Source organism: Cladophialophora bantiana (genome assembly GCF_000835475.1).
Source record: "Cladophialophora bantiana CBS 173.52 unplaced genomic scaffold supercont1.3, whole genome shotgun sequence".
Classification (NCBI taxonomy): domain Eukaryota; kingdom Fungi; phylum Ascomycota; class Eurotiomycetes; order Chaetothyriales; family Herpotrichiellaceae; genus Cladophialophora; species Cladophialophora bantiana.
In genome coordinates this window covers 1,639,904-1,657,763 of record NW_015971577.1, presented here as the reverse complement: position 1 = coordinate 1,657,763, position 17,860 = coordinate 1,639,904, and the positions used below count along the sequence as shown (strand labels likewise).

At 51.4% G+C, this 17,860-nt stretch overlaps 4 protein-coding genes across 4 annotated transcripts; all 4 read left to right on the top strand.

Moving 5' to 3' along the window:
- Positions 1 to 79: 79 nt before the first annotated feature.
- On the top strand, positions 80 to 1,209 carry Z519_02501 (uncharacterized protein; the record flags this gene model as incomplete). The annotated part of the gene is made up of 3 exons (XM_016760257.1): positions 80 to 187; positions 252 to 708; positions 773 to 1,209. The coding sequence occupies 3 exons, from the start codon at positions 80 to 82 to the stop codon at positions 1,207 to 1,209; spliced, it is 1,002 nt and encodes a 333-aa protein (XP_016623778.1).
- A 2,254-nt stretch (positions 1,210 to 3,463) lies between these two features.
- Z519_02500 (uncharacterized protein) lies at positions 3,464 to 4,870 on the top strand (the record flags this gene model as incomplete). Its single annotated transcript, XM_016760256.1, has 3 exons — positions 3,464 to 4,063; positions 4,123 to 4,167; positions 4,232 to 4,870. The coding sequence occupies 3 exons, from the start codon at positions 3,464 to 3,466 to the stop codon at positions 4,868 to 4,870; spliced, it is 1,284 nt and encodes a 427-aa protein (XP_016623777.1).
- Positions 4,871 to 6,431: 1,561 nt separating this feature from the next.
- Positions 6,432 to 7,900, top strand: Z519_02499 (uncharacterized protein; the record flags this gene model as incomplete). The annotated part of the gene is made up of 2 exons (XM_016760255.1): positions 6,432 to 6,683; positions 6,749 to 7,900. 2 exons carry the CDS (start codon positions 6,432 to 6,434, stop codon positions 7,898 to 7,900), a joined length of 1,404 nt encoding a protein of 467 aa, XP_016623776.1.
- A 7,975-nt stretch (positions 7,901 to 15,875) lies between these two features.
- Positions 15,876 to 17,503, top strand: Z519_02498 (uncharacterized protein; the record flags this gene model as incomplete). Its single annotated transcript, XM_016760254.1, has 4 exons — positions 15,876 to 16,023; positions 16,109 to 16,219; positions 16,277 to 17,001; positions 17,057 to 17,503. 4 exons carry the CDS (start codon positions 15,876 to 15,878, stop codon positions 17,501 to 17,503), a joined length of 1,431 nt encoding a protein of 476 aa, XP_016623775.1.
- Positions 17,504 to 17,860: the final 357 nt, after the last annotated feature.

Genomic DNA, 17,860 nt, shown 5'->3' with positions numbered 1-17,860 from the left:
TCTGCCCCGCTTCAAGGATCAACGTCGAATACCTACTAGAGATCTCTCATTCTTGGATTATTTTAATCGTCGAGCAACGATGGCTGGTCCAAACAACGGAATCGTCCTGTATCACTACTCTTTCTCCCCTTTCGCTCGGAGAGTCCTGTGGTATCTGAGTCTACGAGGCATGGACTATGCTGAATGTGTAAGGCGGCCGCTTGTTCTTGGCCCATCTTCTTATCTGGACCGCATACTGAGAACCCGTATAGAAACAACCGCCGGTCATGCCTCGTCCCGATCTCAGCGTATTGGGCGTCAAGTATAGGAGAATCCCCGTAATGACCATAGGTCGTGACGTCTACTGCGACAGTCGCATCATCATTCGCAAGTTGGAAGAGTTGTTCCCCGAGGGCGCCCTAGGTGCATCAACTGCCGAAGACAAGGCTATTGAAAAGTTTCTGGAGATCTGGAACATTGAGGCGGGCATCTTTACACGGGCATCTCAGCTTATCCCAACGAGCATGCCACTGCTAAACGATCCCAAATTCACCAAGGACCGAGAGGAGTACTCCGGCCGCCCATGGAGCAAAGATCACATTGCCGAGAACAGACCGGAAGCAGTGGCCGCCATCAGGAGCGGATTCAAGTTTCTCGAGACCACCTTGTTGGCCGACGGGCGGAAATGGGTACTCAAGACGGAAAAGCCGACTCTGGCCGACATTGAAGGTAAGCAAGAAGTACATTGCAGGGTCGCTATACCTTGTCGATTTGGCTAATGCAAGTGGCCCAGCCGTCTGGACTTTTGATTGGCTGAATGGGTTAAAAGGGGCTCTTCCCCGGGAGTTGATCTCTGACCAGAAATATCCCAAGGTCTTTGCGTGGATTGCCAGGTTCAACGATGCCCTCAAGGTCGCCAAAGCTCAAGCGCCGAAACCGGCCACTTTGAAAGGCGGCGCTGCAGTTGAGCGGATCCTCAACGCCCCGTTCGCCGACAAGGACTTGGGGATTGACCCCGCGGATCCTCTTGGACTGCAGCAAGGAGCCGAAGTGGAAGTGTTTCCAATTGACTCAGGCACCCAACATCACGACCAGGGCCGTCTCATTGGGTTGACAGAGGACGAGGTTGTCCTGAGCACCCAAGCAAAGGGAAGGGAGGTCCGTCTGCATTTCCCCCGGACAGGGTTCCGCATCAGAGCAGTCACTGGTGGAGGCCAGTCGAAGCTGTGAGTATGGCTGGACCATGTTGCAGTCGGAGAAGACGAGTCGTTCCACAAATGCAATATAGCCCTCGGCTCTTGTCAATTCCTGAGCAAGGACGCACGCATATGACCGTCGTGGCCGCCCGAGTAGTGCACGCAGCGGCACGTTCGAGCCAGAGCCACTTGGAAATGGGAAATCCACCTTGTGTATCACGAATTTTTGATATTGGGCTCTCAAGAGTCGGGAAAGTCGAATGTCAAGGCGCCAATGTATATAGCTCGATAGCCACTGCCTGTCAGACCAAGCCATCTCCATTTTATCCCGTGTTTGCCCCTTATGGAGCGGTATGTTGGGTACAACCTACCTGCCACACTGGTCTGCGAGGGGATCTTTAGAAAGAACACGGTAGTTCTGTTCCCCCTGTCGATAGACCTGAAGACTGTGTTGCTGGACTCCTACTCTTTGGAACACATGCGTCTTCCTTACCCTCGATATCTTCAACAGCAGGAACAACAGAAGAGGCAGCTGGGGGTCTCCCAAGATGGCACTAATATTCAACAGACGGTGAGCACATCGGGTTTGGACACATTTGGTCTTCTCACCTCATGGTCAATTAGCTTTGTGCGATTCGGAGAAAATGTGACATGTCACACATGCAACAACGCAAAACGACTCAGTAGATGCCCAACCCGTGACAGATTGCGGTGGCCAATTGCAGGGCCATGACGCCCTTTCTTGGCTGGCCACAGACGCACAGCGACGCGACGCCGTCTGTCTTGCTGCCCAACGGGAGGGCATTGGCTGGAAAGAGAGTCCCAGCTGGCATGTTTGGGGGTTGACTGAGCTGACCGGTGTCACTAGGCTGAGCTTTTTCGGGTCATCTGCACTGATAACTAACCCCCCCGTAGGGAATGACAGTCCGGCAAGCTCCAATGCATCTGCAGGCATCTGCAAGCCTCCCACGCGTGGGCCTCGCTTGTCCATGTCCGCCACGGGGGCCATGGAAGGGTTATGGAGGGAATCTGACGGACTTGAGGAGGATCTTGGGGTGATGTGTGGATGTTGGCGATGAGAAAGAGTCCATCACAGGGGGGCGCAGGCAGGGCGCAGGGCGCAGGGAGAAATGAGAGACGGAGAGAACATGTTCGGAGTCTTCGTATCTTTTCTTTTTCCCCTTTCTGGAACCAAATGGAACGGACGGGCGTGATACATAGGTACGTAGTGAGGTCCTTTTGATAAGCAATCCCCTATGCCATGGGCCTTGTTGCTGCTCTGAGTTGTACATCATTTTGTCCTTTTTTGCCTGCACACTGCAAAATTTTCTCTTTTCGCTCCTCGCCTCGCAGTTTCCCATCCAGCCCATCCCATCAGACAGGCTACAGGCTTGGATTCTATTCGATAGCTAGAATGCCACCTTCTATTCTCTGCTAGACTGGGTGCCTGTTGATCGACGGTGGTACTCTGATCATCATCCCACTTTCAACGCGTTTCAGGACCTTGGAGGCGTCGGGCTGACTTGATCATCTTCATTTTTGCCCCTCTGCCCTGCTATCTGTGTGCGGCAGGAGGCGCACGGAACTGGAAGAGACGACCAGTCTGAGCGGCGCCCTGAACCAGTCTGTTTGTACTGGCACAGTCTAGGACATAGACAAGCAGTTATAGGTATTCGGTGCATCTACAAGCACCTACCATAGTCCTGTACCCGTTACTTGTACTCGTCCCACCTCCAAGCTGCGTATTTGGATTGGGCGGCTGTAGAAGGCCGTCAGTGGGCAACGATTGGGCGGCAGTTTCTCGCTTGAACCACCTATCCACCCCCCGTGCGGGCCCTGCTTCTGCCCAAAAAGCCCAACTCCAGTCTCCGTGGGCCCAAAAGCCGCCTGGTCTCAGTTGACTGTTCTCTGTTCTGCCTGCGCACACAACTCGCCCCCCTCTCACCTTTCTCTTTCATCTTTCTCATTTCGCATACCGCGTCAACTCAGCAAAATCTTTCTGTCCGATTAATCACATCGCCCACTCCTTTTACCCAGGCCATACCATTCCATTGGATCTCAATCCCTACAGACCACCCCTTGGACTCGTCTATCCCCGTGGATTTTGATTACCCAGGAGTTGCCTTAGCCCGCAAGGAACCTGACCAACGCAATCCCGTCGCTTATCCTGAAACCATTCTCCTGACCACTTTCCTTCCCATTTGTCTGTTCCCGCCTTCGTTGCTGCCCAACGGAACAAGGATTTCTGCCTTGCGCACTGGAGGCCATTTATATTCGCAGCCGCCAGAATGTCCTCCCGCTATGATGACCGAGACTACCGTGGAGGCGAGCCTCGTCGAAGAGAAAGAGACCGTGAGCGTGAACCTCGCGAGCGTATTGACCCTGCACCCAGAGAGAGGAGGCCAATAGACGACCACCCCGAACGAAGAGAAAGAGACACCCCGATGTCTGATATCATGGACATTGGCATTGACCGCCGTGTGGAATCTCGCCCGGAACCCAGGATGGACCGCATGGATATCGCGAGAGACCCAACCAGGGCCAACACTGCCAGAAGCATCGATCCCATCCGGTCAGAACGTACCGTGGACAGCCGTAGCGTCGAGCCTCCTGAAAGATTGTATCAAGATCCCACCACTGGAACAATGTACCGCCAACTGCCCCAGAGATATCCTCGTGAAGACCGTGACTACCTTGATCCTGTTCCTCCCAGTCGTCGTATACCAATGGACACACCCATGAGGGACCGTGATGAAGCCCCAAGGCCACAACTGCAACTGTCTGAATTCTGGTGTCCGGGAGAAGGAATCGAACGCGAAGTTATCCAACATGAGATTTGCAAGTTCCTGGGCCAGGATGCCACATGTCGTCCAGGTGTTGATAGCCGAGTATGCCGCCTCAAACAGGTCCTGAAATGGTAAGTGTGGCCGCTAACAGTTGTCGATAGGGACGTCCTGGCTACTGGGTTAGGGCATATCGCGCACTTACGACGGTACGGACTCCGGGTGTCAGCTCCCCTGTGTGATGAGATTCTAATACTGACTGAACCTGGTTAGGCAATGGAACAGAGCCTGCGTGATGAGTCGGAGAGATGGGTTCGCGAAAAAGAGCGAAGAAGACGACAGGGTGATACTCGAGGTATGGGCCGTACGACACCTCCAGCAAACGAGTCTAAGGCTCGGACAGGTTCCTATGCCGACTTGGCAGACTCGCAAGAAAGGACCCAAGAACGACGACGCTTCACACCTGGAGACATGGACCTTGACGAGGATGATTATCGTGCGCCTCTCAGGCATCGTGAACCCCGTGAGCGTGAGCGTGAACGTGAGCGTGACCTGGAACCTCCCCGCCCCGTGGCTACTGGCCGTATCCCAGTTACCACTGGCTATCCTCCCGAACCTGGTTATACCCAATATGCCATTTCTTCTCAACAGTCGGGATATGCTCCAGGCCAGCCGGCGTACTATGGAGCAGAAAGAGAACCCAGGACTTTACATGGCGGCAACACCACGCCCCCAACATCAGCCATTAGCCGAGCCGCCCCATCAGCAGGCTATAGCCAACCCGGATATCCAGCAAGGACAGCACCGCCTGTCACCCAGCCGATATCAGCGTCTTATGATGGGCGAGGGAGGGATTTAATGGGTGGACCATACCCTCCCAGCTATCCAGAGACCCGTGCCACTAGAAGATGAGCGCCATCTTGCTTGTGACCCTTTCATACAGCACACGTCCCTGGATAATGTTATGCCTGAACAGGAGCTTCTTCCCCCCCAAAAAAGAACCGGGATTCAGACTGAAAGGTCTCCCTCCATCTTTCTTGCCCGGCCATGCTACAGGCCTTCTCAACAAGCAGGCCACATGGATTGCAAATGCACTGTTTTTGTTATACCCGGATTGACATGACGACTTGTGCCATGGGAATACGGCCGGATTGTTACATCGGCGCTCATGAGGCCACGAAATATTTGGAGATTTCAAGAGGCAACACAGTTTGCGCGGTCTATGATTACAGTCCGATACCATTCAGCGCATCACTTACCGGAGTCGGACGTTTATGTCCACCATCTACCCCATGGATCCTGGAGGCGTATTGAACATTACTGGAAATGGATTTGATCCCAAAGATTGATAACCATCATGGCAAAGCCCGGTCTTACGATTCAGGAATTGTTGGCACCTAGCATTGGATTGGCGTGTTGGAGATGAATCATGGAGCTTGAAAGGTGTTTTTGTTTGATCTATCAAGACTGATGACAACAACTAATAGCAACGACACCTTATACCACTGGCTTGTCTCTGAGGCGGGTTGTTCCGGATGATTTTGCAGTTGCTGCTTTCGTGATTTTCGTTGACCTGGATTGGCCCTCTCGCTCTCGTGCCCGGATTCCCTGGTGTTTGCTTTTCCTTGATTGTCGCTCTGCCGGCCCAGTTTGCCTGACGGGTCCAAGCTCACTTGACTGATTGAAAAGGCCACCCTCCTGTCTCTTAAACCCTTTCCCACTCTTGACGGCGTCTCCTTGGGACCAGCTCTCGCACAAAGACCACACTGGCGAGGAGTGGACCTTCTTGTTTCCTGGTGGCCACCGAACTCCTACTGGCTTTCCTATGGCCGTCCTCCCACGACACAGTCTAATATACATCTAGCTTTCTTTTTTATTCCCCAAGATCCGGGACTGCTGGCATCCGTCCTTGTCAACCCCAGAAACCCTTCTTCCGTTCATCTGTCACAGGTCTATCCATTGCCCCCGTGGCAGAGCACGGACTCGAAGGGACGGAGACACAGGAATGGATCGCCCGCATACACCTTTGCTAGATCTCGTTGAGTGGCCGAGGAACCCTAGCTTGGACTAGTGGTGGCTCCCATTCCATCATTGCAGAACCACGAGTGAAGCCGTTGCCAGGCCGCCTGGACCATTTCATATGCTCGGCATGAGAACAGCCTCGTCCAGAGCGTCACTTGGCGCTTGTTGTTATTGCCTCACCAGAGCCCATGTCAACAATCGGCGCAATTCACTTCACTGTAGGAAGATGTCACTTACTTCAGTTACTTGTCACTCGTCACCGCTCCTTCGAGGACTCTTTTCCTCCTCTGTTTTCCTTCACCTTTTCGCCTTTTCACCTTCTCATCGTTCACCTAAATCCTTCGGACCATCTTTCCACTCTCCTCCTTCCTTTCCTGACACGGTGTACACCACTTCAGCAACCTTGACTACTCCTTGCAATACCGCTGACAACTTCGTCACTGCTGTAAAGATGGCCTCTCCGACGAGATCAGACTTCCCAAAGTTCTTAGATGGCGACGTCCTGATAATCATTTCAACAACCCAGTACTACAAGCTGCACTCCCAAGTGCTCTCGGCCCATTCCTCCTTTTTCGCTGATCAGATCGGATCGGAGCCAGGACCTCGCCTGACTGCGCAGGCTCGCCGAGACAACGCAGCTGCTTACCGTTTTGAATTCAAGCGGTCGCCGGTTGAAAACCAGTTTGGTGGATTCACCCGCGTGGTAAGTCAAACTCATCAGAACTCAGAGTCCTGCAACAGAGCCGAGGCTGACGAAGTGTGTTATAGGATATCAATGAAGCTGGACGGGTTGAAGGCCCCAGCAAGCATGTCCTGATGCCCGACCTCGAAAATGGAAAGGCAGCCGACAATACGAACCGCGCTTGGGACTGGCTTTTTGGTATCTTCTACAACCGTGAGCCGGTTTTTGACGACAGCAGCTTGGCCACTGTCCTCTCCTGCGTCATTTCTCTCATTGAATGCGCCGAGAGTATCGGGTCGCTCGACCATGTCCGCGACGTGGTCGATCTCGCCTTGATGCGTCAAGACAATGTTCTTTGGACATCCATCTTGGGTAATCCGCACGTCTGGATTGAGCTCGGGCGTCGTGTTCGATCCCCCGCAATCTACAGTGAAGCAGCCATCCATCTCGTCGGCCAATGGGGCACGATGACCGATGAGGAGAAGACCCGTCTCAGTGAAGACATTCGTGTCATATTGGACCGCAAAGCCGGTGAACTTGCCCTCGTCAAAGAGGCTATTGAAATCCGCATCCTGGGTCATTACCCTGAATTCATGCGCCGATCTGCAGCGGACAAGCCAGGTCGTCCTTCATACTCAAGCGACATCTACATGTGGATGGCTGTCGGCTTTTTCCGTCAATGGTTTTCTCAAAACATCTCCGACGATCGCACGCGCCGCGCTCCCGATGGCGGCTTCAATTTTTACGCCGCGCTTCATGAGGGCGGACAAGCGTACCTAAACCACATGGACTTCCAAGAGTTCCACAAGTATTTCCCCATGAGCATCAAGGCGTGCCATGTGCTTGAGGCAAACATGGGCGTCCTAAAAGAAGACGTGAAGCGATTTGTGGATGATCTCATGATCGAACGCACCCACTTGAAGAGAGACGAGCACGAGATCTACTGGTTGACCTGTGCGAAAATCGAGAAGGAGGACATGCCATGGTACAAACCAGATCCCACTGCCAACCCAACCGATGCACTTCAGAGCCTGTACAACGCCATGGACGACGAGCAAGCCACCATGCGGTCTTCGGCCAGTGCCGACAGCGGCGGTAAGCAGAAAAGTCGTGACAGCAGCAACAGCTCGCGACCAAAGAAGCGTGCCAGAATCGACGAAGATGATGGCGACTATTATGACCAGTCTCCAAGTACCTTGTTCGTCAGCCCAACTGGATCTGACGTGATGGAGGAATGATTAATATCTGACCCGGACGGGGGTCAGTATCTGCGCTTGGACGCATCCGCCATCATTGACATCAACCATCACCAGTCGTCGCGATTCGTCCGACGTATTTGCAAAGGTGCGGCATACATCAAGTCTTTTGTTTTGGATATTTTACTAAGTCGCGGCGGCACCCCGGGCTTGAAGCAAACACACAGGGGACAGACGCGGTGGGTGACAATTAGAATTCTACCTTCGAACGTGGGCTGGAAGAGGCAGACAAGAGCTTGGCTGGAGGGTTTGGGATCTTGGGCCAGGCGCCACCTTGGTGGATGTTTCTCTACATTTTCTTACTATGGCCGAGGCGCCTCCTTGGTGCGGATTTCTTTATGTTTTCTTCATGGGCGGGGCGCCTTCTTGGTGGACGTTCTCTAGGTTTCTCATCATTGTCATAGAAGAGGTCCCGGGTTGCACAGCAAGGAAAAAGACACATATACTCAATCAGACAGCCAAAGGCACAAGAGAATCAGCATAATTTTTGAATACAAAACGCACTTTGCTCAATGTTTTCCTTCCCTTCGCAGTGCATGGTGATGTGGCTATGTACATTGTTTGATCATCTTGCCTTCTCTGCTGCCAGCTCAGTAAGGCCGTTGCGGCGTGCTGGTTTCTTCACTTGTGGCAAGAGCTTGCATCGAGCCGCCATGTTAAACGCTGTCCGATTTCGGCCTATTGGAATTCAAAAACTCTTGCGCCTTCATTCCGGGTCGTCGAAGCCTGCAGGTATCTTCCTCGGTCCGCTGGGTACTAGGCAGAGATATATGTCAGCAAAGTTTTGTCCCACCGATATCATCCCCATTCAGCGTCTGTCGGACGAATAGCTCCATTTCGAAATCTGATTCCTCAAAAACCGTCGACCCAAGGCGTCCCAGATAATCGTCATATTGTTTGGTTTATTTCTCCCCCACCCGTTCATCTTCCGACCATGAGCCGACCCATGTTGCCCAGAGGGATATGAACTGTACAAAACACTAAGGGTTCTGGACGTTGAACGTACCCGGATAGGTCAGAGGAATCTTCGGTGGATCCTGGTCCCCGAAGTACCTTCTCATCGGCGGAATAAAGACAAACGTCGCAGGTCCCAAGCCACCTATCACGCAGCTCCAGAATATCGCGGGCTTCTCGTGCGCTGCCCAGCGAAGGTACCGGATCGGTTGGCCCCAAAAGCGTTGAGGGATGCCGGACATTGTGTTTAGGAGGAAGGGGTGTGTGCGGAGAGAGGTTTGAATTCTAGGAGAGGTCACCGGAGGCGTAGTGACGAGGGTTTGGAGGAAGGATCTTTGCTTTGCTTGGTCGGAGATGAGCTGGAAAGGTTGGATCGTCTGACTTTGCGAGCTGAATCCAGCTTCAATTGGGGTAGCGACTCGATCAAGAGGGAAGCACTTAATCTGGTCACCGTGGAGGATCCCGCTGTGTCACCCTGCGTCGGGCTCAATTGGTGGTCGTCTGAGCGAGGGACATCGGAGAGTGGAAGCTCTGAGAACGAGGTTCTAAGTTCAGCCTTGGCACCGAAAAAGTCGTGCCGCTTTTACCTCGTATAACCCCTCTCGCCACTCACGCTCCCTCTCACCTTCGCACTTGCCAGGCTCACCTGCACTACGTCTCGATCGCCGAGGTGGCCCAGTTCTGGGTGACATCCGTCTGTGTTTGAAGCCAATGTCTGCAGCGGGGGAGATACCCAAACGATGATGGTCTAGCGGGCTGCTTCGCCGTTCTGCTGAAAATTATCGTCTCGCATTCTACCCCTATTTCCGACACCCTAATTGAAAAGTTTGGCGACGTTCGCGAGAAAGAGTCTGCCAAAGTACACTGTACCGACATTCCTGAGAGTCGTCATAGAGGTAACGGCTATAGGCAATAAAAAGCAATGAAAGCATGTTTTGAAGGTACAAGGACGAGAACCAGATAGTTCGGGCTGGCGCTGATAGACTCTGCCACTCAGGCCTGGGTGTGAGCAGATACGAGGCATTCGGACGGATGGAGTGGGACGCTCTCAACGCAGAGGAGAGTCCACTTTCGAACTTGTGTGCGACATGATCTGACTCCCGGGAGGGCGACATCGGGCATTGGCGCGAGCAAAAGAGCCACCAGCAAGCTGTCGCAGAAGAGATTCCGGCACAGCTGTATTGAGGAGAAGGGATGGACCCGGTGCAAAGCAAGTGCAAACATCTCAAGGTTTCACCCTCTAAGGCTTTCAGCAAGTTTTGCATTGATATTCCCAGGTTCGCCAGCAAGCTAGACAGGTATTAAATGTCAATTATACACTTGAAAAGGGTACCATTGGCAATGTCCTTGTTTTGACTCTCAATGAAAGGCAGTCCCGGCCATAGCGTTCAAGGGTAGTTCCGCGTAAGTTGTCCCCAGCATATTTCAACCTTGTTCAGCGTCAGCAGAGACCCTTGGAAATGGGCAAGCACGCACTACAGGATGACCCCCTATAAAAGTCATTGAACTCTGCGATATCAGCAGATTGGGGGTCATCATCTTGATCAAGACATCTTATGCAGACCTGTCGCGTCGAGCAGCAGGCGACGAAGAGCTTCTCGACGATTTAGGTGGATGTCACCCTCCGTCAGGAGGAGTCCCAAAGCAGTCTCAGCAAGTAAGATACCAAGCCGCCGGAGGTGTCGAGGCCCGAGCAATGTTCCGACGCATGCATGAAGTACGGGGTGCTGAACAGTGCTCGCGGGGACGCGGTTCGAGAATCTGAACAACTCCTCGGATCTTGCGCTATCCGTCGCCTAGCAAAAAACACGGTAAGCGCAGAGATGGTCAAACCAGTTTGTCCACATGAGTAGGGCTGGGGACCAACTTAGTGCTGCGCAAGAAGCATTCTATGTCGCCTGAGGAAGGGTGTATGAAGGAGTCTCATCCATTGGGCATCCTCTGTAGCAAACTCTTCTGCTGGCGACAGATCCGGGTGTCTGCAGGTGAATCTCTTCCCGAATAGTTTCAATCGGAAGACATACGATGGCTGCCCACAGAGAAAGCGTATCTTCCAGTAGAAATCGCGACCATTGTCGCGAAAGTACTGTACAGCCGCCTCATGGAAGAATTCATAATCTGATGGTTTTGGAGTGTTCTACCCAGACCTGCACGAGAGAACCTCTCCGCCGATCAAACCGTTAGTTATCCTTGTCACAAAGAACTGAAGCTGACAATCCTCGAGGTGGTTATCAGGATCGTCAAACACGGTCAGCGTCACCCCTGCCGCGTGGCTCTCGGTCACATCAAGGTTAACGATATAGTCCGAAGCGGAGGCTATGTAGCTCCCGTTTCAACGACGCGACCCGGGCAAGATCTTTTCTCGACCGATGCCCTCAACTCGCTCGAGGTTATGTTGCCCGGTGTCCTGTTGCCGGGATTGTACCTGTCGAAAAGTTTCTGGGAATCCTCCTCCAGATCCTGAGACGGCTTTTCCAAGTGGAGGCATTTTTGTCTTAATCAGTTGAGAAGTGGCGTTTCGCACAGTGACCAGAAAGCTGATCAGAGCAGTTATTGCAAGTGCAAAAGCAGATCTGGAACCGTTATAGGCAATGAAGCCGTGAAACACTCTGCATTCAACAGCGCAATCACATTGGAGCTTGATGGCGATCGAATCAGAATGTTGTGGGCGCTGAAGGAGCGTCCTCAAAACAGTGCTAGGAGTCTGACAAATTCGCCACCTCTATTACTCTATATCATCAGCTATTTAATTGAACAGGGGCGTCGCCAAATCATCTCTCCGGTCTACCATGAGCTGTGTGCTTCACCAGGCCGTACACTATGTCAATCATGATGTAATCCCTTTGTCCGGACTTTCAGCCACGCCAGTCCGACATTGTCGTGTTGGTAATGGGGATGAGGGGATCAAGTATCTTCATTTCGCGGTGTACTGCTAAAGATGTTCCTGTCGGGGACGGCTTGAAAGCTCGTAGGTATTACCCAGTCTCCTCTCATTGCTTATAGTTGATGTGCATATGACACTCGAAAAATTGGTATTTACAACATTAGGTGGTCGCCTCTGATCGATATGTACCTCGTTGATACCCCAAGCTTCGGCGATACGAGTGCATCAAATGCGGATACTCTCAATGAAATTGCAAAGTCTGACCACCAAGTTTTGCACCAACCCCGTTTTACACCACCTAATCGAATCGCGACCGTAACAGAACAAGTCTCAATTACTCAACTAACACTATCGTTGATGTGGAACACGTGTGTGAACGCCTCGATTGGGTCATTAGACGTGCCATTCCCGTTGTGTATAGACTGCCTAGTCCTCCGCGTCGTTGTCGTTGTCGCTCTCAATGTCGCCCATGCCTCTTTGGCCTGCTGTATAGTCTCGATGCTAGCAAAGGTCTCGTTGGCATTAATTGCCTTGCCTTTTTGTTTCCTGGCCTTCGATCGCTCTAGTTGAGACTCAAGCCTAGCGATTTGTTTATCCTTCTGTATATTCTCCCACTATAAACGATCGAGTCGTTTAGCCGTTTTTCCTAGGAAGGTTCTCAGTGGCCTTGAGATCCCTTCCTGATGTGTTGCTCTGTGAACTGAATCGCTGAAATTTCGTCTATTACTAGGCGATAGATAGACATCGCTATCGAGGACTTTGCGCTTGCGAGAAGGTAGTGTTTATGGCGTAATCTTGTTAGTTACGGCGCTAGTAAGAACGAGATTCGATCGAATTGCCTTCCGTGAATTCCATGGATAGATACCACTGGCGTTCTAACCAGACTTAATATTGGCGACACTAAGACCTTCCTAGCTAGCTTTCTAATAGATCTATAGAAACCTCGTTTTCTTTACTAGGCTTACATCGTCGAACCTAGCTAGATTAGCGATCTACGCTCGATAACGAGACTTAACTGGCGAAAAATAAGTAAGATTAAGTGGCTGAAGAATGTAACTCGAATGGGGTAGTAAGTAGTACACCACGATGTTATTTTAGTGACATTTCTATATAAACTCGTGCGTAACATAACTCTTATGGCCATCCAGTAGTAAAAGTCGATACTCGCCGCGAGTAGTCCCTTCTATAGTTATTTAAGGTAGAAAGATCTAATCTAGCCAGCTTAGTCCGATTTCGTTTAATGTCCAGCCGTTCGAAGAGGTTGTATATCGATAATCTAAACTAGACTCGTCGAACTAAGTAGTTTGAAGCGATTGACCTTTGAAGATGACTAGCGTCTGTAGACGTTGACCAAGGGCCGAGATTGTCTCAACGAGCGTTATTCATTCGCGTGTCTCGGGCGATTTTTGTAATGAACTGGTGGTTATAGATGTTCCCACAACGATTTGATTGCTGCAAACGCCTAGGGCTAATCTAGATTCATCCATATTCCAGGTATGTCGAGGTTGAATTGAATATCGCTCTTTGATCGTCTGTAGATTCTGAAACCATTGTTCCAGAAGCTCAGGAAGTGTGCAATTAACGCGCTTAACACAGATCTTCCTGCCTACCTTTGAACGGATATCAGGATGTCGCTGAATAAACCGTGGTAGCCAATTAATTCCAACGCGTTCAGGGCCGCCATTTACCTTACTAATTACACAAGCGAGATCTCGCACAGTGGAATAGCTAGGAGGATGTCCTTGTGCCTCAAGGTCGAGTATCCATCTCTTTAATAGTTCCTCCTGTATATTTGATAATATCTGCTGTGGTTCGTGGGATAACGCGGCCGATTGAGTGCCCTGTAGTCGGCGGACGAGCGTGGAGTGGTGGACATCGTTCGCGGCCGCGGCTGCACGAATGCTAGGATATCGACGTGATTGATAGTCAGAGATTGCTTGCTGGATCCTAGCCTCTCGATTCGAGGCCATTTACGCGTGATTAAAGGCGAATTGGTTGAGTGGTAGTTGGTTGATTGAGTTGGTAGAGAGGTGGTGGGGTGGTAGAACGCGTGGTGTAAAACAGGGTTGGTGCAAAACTTGGTGGTCAGACTAACATTCCTGACACTCATACCAAGACGGGATACAACTAAATGGAATAATATATTTACATCCAATTATCAATCACCGCATGGGAAGCTCTGACATGAAAGGTCTCCGCATTTTGAGGACATGTGTGGACATAGAGCCCTTCGAAATTCCTCGTCAGTACCATATGGGGCATTATCAACCCATCTATCGGCGAGTCCCGCCAGAAGGAGCTAATTACTACGAGCGAAAAATTGGGCGAGTTTTTTTGGGGATAACAACACACGAGCTTCAACCCAACATGTGCTCAAAGGTATCTTGAACTCGGGTAAAGTTACTGTGTCTATTCAGGAGGGGATGGTGGACAATCGCAAAGCCCTAGATGAGACGCCGGTGGGGATATCGCTAGGACATGATCTCCAAGAGAAAAGAGAGATTCGGTTGAGAGAGGTTCAGAAGCGCAGGGAGGCGAAGGCAGCAGGGAGTCTGAGGAGCCTTGCACCAGGAGTGGACCAATACTCCGATCGGATGGGATAGCGAGGCTGATTGAAGAGAGAGAGAGAGAATCTTAATCTCGACATGAACCAGGGGCAGGCGGAGAAGTTTACCACTGTCAAGAATGACCAAGAGCTGCAGACTGAGCCAGCAGAGACCCCACAGGATCAAACGGAGGTCCATGACACTATTTCTCTATTACATGACTCTACGCCCAAATCTCCTGGCAGATTATGACGACGTGCTGAAACAATCTATTCATATCATGGCACAGGAACACGCCGGGCTCAAGATGAGCTTATATATGAGTATGCAGAAATTTGGCTTGATAACTTTGCTGCTTCGCTTGAATGCTGGTATGCCGATATAAGCGCGGCCAATGCGTTGATACTACTTGATGATACGTCGATGGGCATGGAAGTCCAAACGAACCTCTGAACGATATCAGCAAATCTCTCCTCAACAACTAGGGGTCTAGCTGAAGCTATAGCGCTGGATCGAGAGCAACAAGATCACACTTTAGCAAGTGATGCGCCCCATCTCCGATCAGGCAATAACATTGAAGCTATAAAGCCAATGACCGAAGCATTGGACCGTCTTTTGGATTTGGTCTCGCAGAGAGAACTCTTTCTGGCTACTCAAGACCCACCATTGGGGCCTCTCGTGGATTTGAAAGGTGGTATTGATGAGACATACAAAAGGACAATCCACACCTCCTGACAGAATGCTTCTCACAAAAGGCTACTATATGGCCAAAATAGCTAAGATGCTGGAACCCTCGATTCTACAGAATATTCAGACGCATCAAGCGCCGGAGACACAATCTGTCAAAAGCCCTGATGAACCGACCTGGCCGTGGGCACTGCTCACCCTGTTCTGTGGGCTTCAGGCGTGGTATTCCGATCGGTTGACAATCGAGGCACAGGGTGGTGCTGCGAGTTGGAATGCCGCCTTAATGCTTCCACGCACGAGATCCTTCGAGCTCGACCACGTTGGGGGATTCCGCTCCAGAAGTCGTGGGAATATCTGCCTAGGTGGCTGTTGGCAACGTCCGCATCACGTATCAAATTCTGGCTCGATTTTGATTGACTTTGACCTTCAAGGAGATTCCTTGAGAATGGCAGGGCTCAGTCCTGATATGAATAGCAGTTGGGGGTTTATGCCAATGGTTTGTAAGTCTAGGGCATGACTGGCTGAGGTATCGTAATAGTTCCTCGTTGCTTTAGAACTCAACCTCTGGATATGACTTTCCACTGGCTCCCTAAGGTGGACTAGTATGCCACATTGATTTGACTAGTGCCTGTCAAAGTTGGCTCGTGTACTGGCCATAGCTGACCGCGATACCTTATGACTGCGCTTGGAGGTGAACATTTGGGCAGCTACTGCGGAGCACTGAGTCTGCCTGCGACAAGGCTGAAGAAGTTTAATTGACCACGTCTCCGCAGTGCACAGGAGCATTGACGGAGTGCGCACAACTACCATATACTCCGTCCAACTCTCAATGAATGTCCCTGCTTAAGCACGGGAACCCCGTCGGTCCATCTTGTCTTCTCTCGAGATGCGGCTCTTCTCTTCAATCTGTCTTCTCCTCCTCCCGCTGCTGAGTGCGGTGCTGGCGAAAAGCGCAGTGGGAGACAGAGTTCTGGTCGTTCTGGAAGATGAATCGCAGAAGGGACTCTACTCGCAGTTCTGGGCTGATCTGGAGGGTATGTATATTTCCCTTGGGTTTCAGGGCATTATACGACCGTACTGGAATGGATGAGCCGGGACTGACTTGATCTCATCACCCAGCGCGCGAGTTTAAACTGTCTTTCCAGTCTCCTAGAAGCGACGACCTGTCACTCTTCAGACATGGCCAATTGGCCTACGAACACTTACTCCTCACGCCTCCAAAATCGAAAGGTAATGAACGCTGCTCGGCTCACGGCCCTTACCAGGCTGCATACTGAGGATGTGCAGGGTACGGACCAGCTTTGACTCCCAAGATCCTCCTCGACTTCGTCAATGCAGGTGGAAATGTCTTGCTTGGACTATCCTCCGACTCGGGCACACCCTCCGCCATCTCCTCCCTCCTCCTCGAGTTTGATATTTCGCTATCTCCCGATAAGTCCTCCGTGGTGGTCGATCACTTCCACTACGACACCATCTCCGCGGCTGAAAAGCACGATGTTCTACTGGTCGATCGCCCAGAACAATTGAGGCCTGATGTTGTCAACTTCTTTGGTGGTGATGGCACTCTAGCTGTGCCCAAAGCGGTCGGGCAGACGTTGGGAAATACCAGCCCTCTACTGGCGCCGATTCTGAAGGCGCCCGTCACTGCCTATGCATACAACCCCAAAGAGGAGGCCGAGAGCGTGGAAGAGCCATTCGCTACAGGCTCGCAGTTGGCGCTTATATCGGCCATGCAAGCCCGCAACTCTGCAAGATTCACAGTCCTCGGCTCGTTGGAGATGCTTCAAGACTATTGGTTTGATGCCTCAGTGAGAGGGCCAACCGGAAAGAGAGCGAAGACTGTAAACCGGGAATTTGCAAAGCAATTGACGGAGTGGACGTTCCAAGAGGTGGGCGTTCTTAAGGTCTTTCATATCCAACACTTTGAGATCAAACCGCCAACCAAAGCCGACGAGAACACCACGCAAATCAGCGAGTATGACCCAGCAATCTACCGAATCAAAAATGACGTGGTAGGTGTTGCCTTGCAAGTACACGGCTGTCCTTAAACTGACCGAGACTCACCAGAAATTCTCAATCGAAATCGGCCAGTACGACCGAACAAACTACGTCCCCTTCACTGTCCCTGCCAACGATGCCCTGCAACTCGAATTCACCATGCTCTCTCCCTTCCACCGCATCCCCCTCCATCCCTCCTCTGCTACCCCGAACAGCACAGTCTTTAGCACGACATTTACGACGCCCGACCAACACGGCATCTTCGCGTTCAAGGTCAACTACAAACGGCCCTTCTTCACCTATATTGAGGAGAAGAGACAAGTCACCGTGAGACACTTTGCACACGATGAGTGGCCCAGGAGTTGGGCTATTAGTGGCGCCTGGCCATGGATCGGTGGCTTGTGGAGTGTCATCCTGGGTTTTCTGGCCTTTGTCATGGTGTGGTTGTATTGTGAGCCGCCAAAGGAGGAAGCAGAACGGCGGCGGAAGTTGAGTGTGAGTAGTACTCCAAGGTGAACAGCCGATACGCCTGCTCTGGATGTGAGTGGTCATGCCAGTTTCCAGAGCCGGAAAAAAAGAATTTCATGTATTCTACGGGCTTCATTGATGGATGGGCTGGGCTGGCATATAGGGAGACTCTAGACAAAAAGGCTCTGAATGAAAAAGCGATCGATCTGTTGAAAAGAGATTCGAAGGAATACGGAGTATTGATTCTTTCACCCTTTCTGTTTGTGAACGTGTCTTGCTTATTGTACGTGCTCTTGCTTTCGTGACGGAAGTGCGATATTTACAACTTACCCTGTGCTGACGGGTTCATTGATACAATATTTACACAGGTTGTTCGGAGTTGTTTTCACTCAATGTCCCTCGACG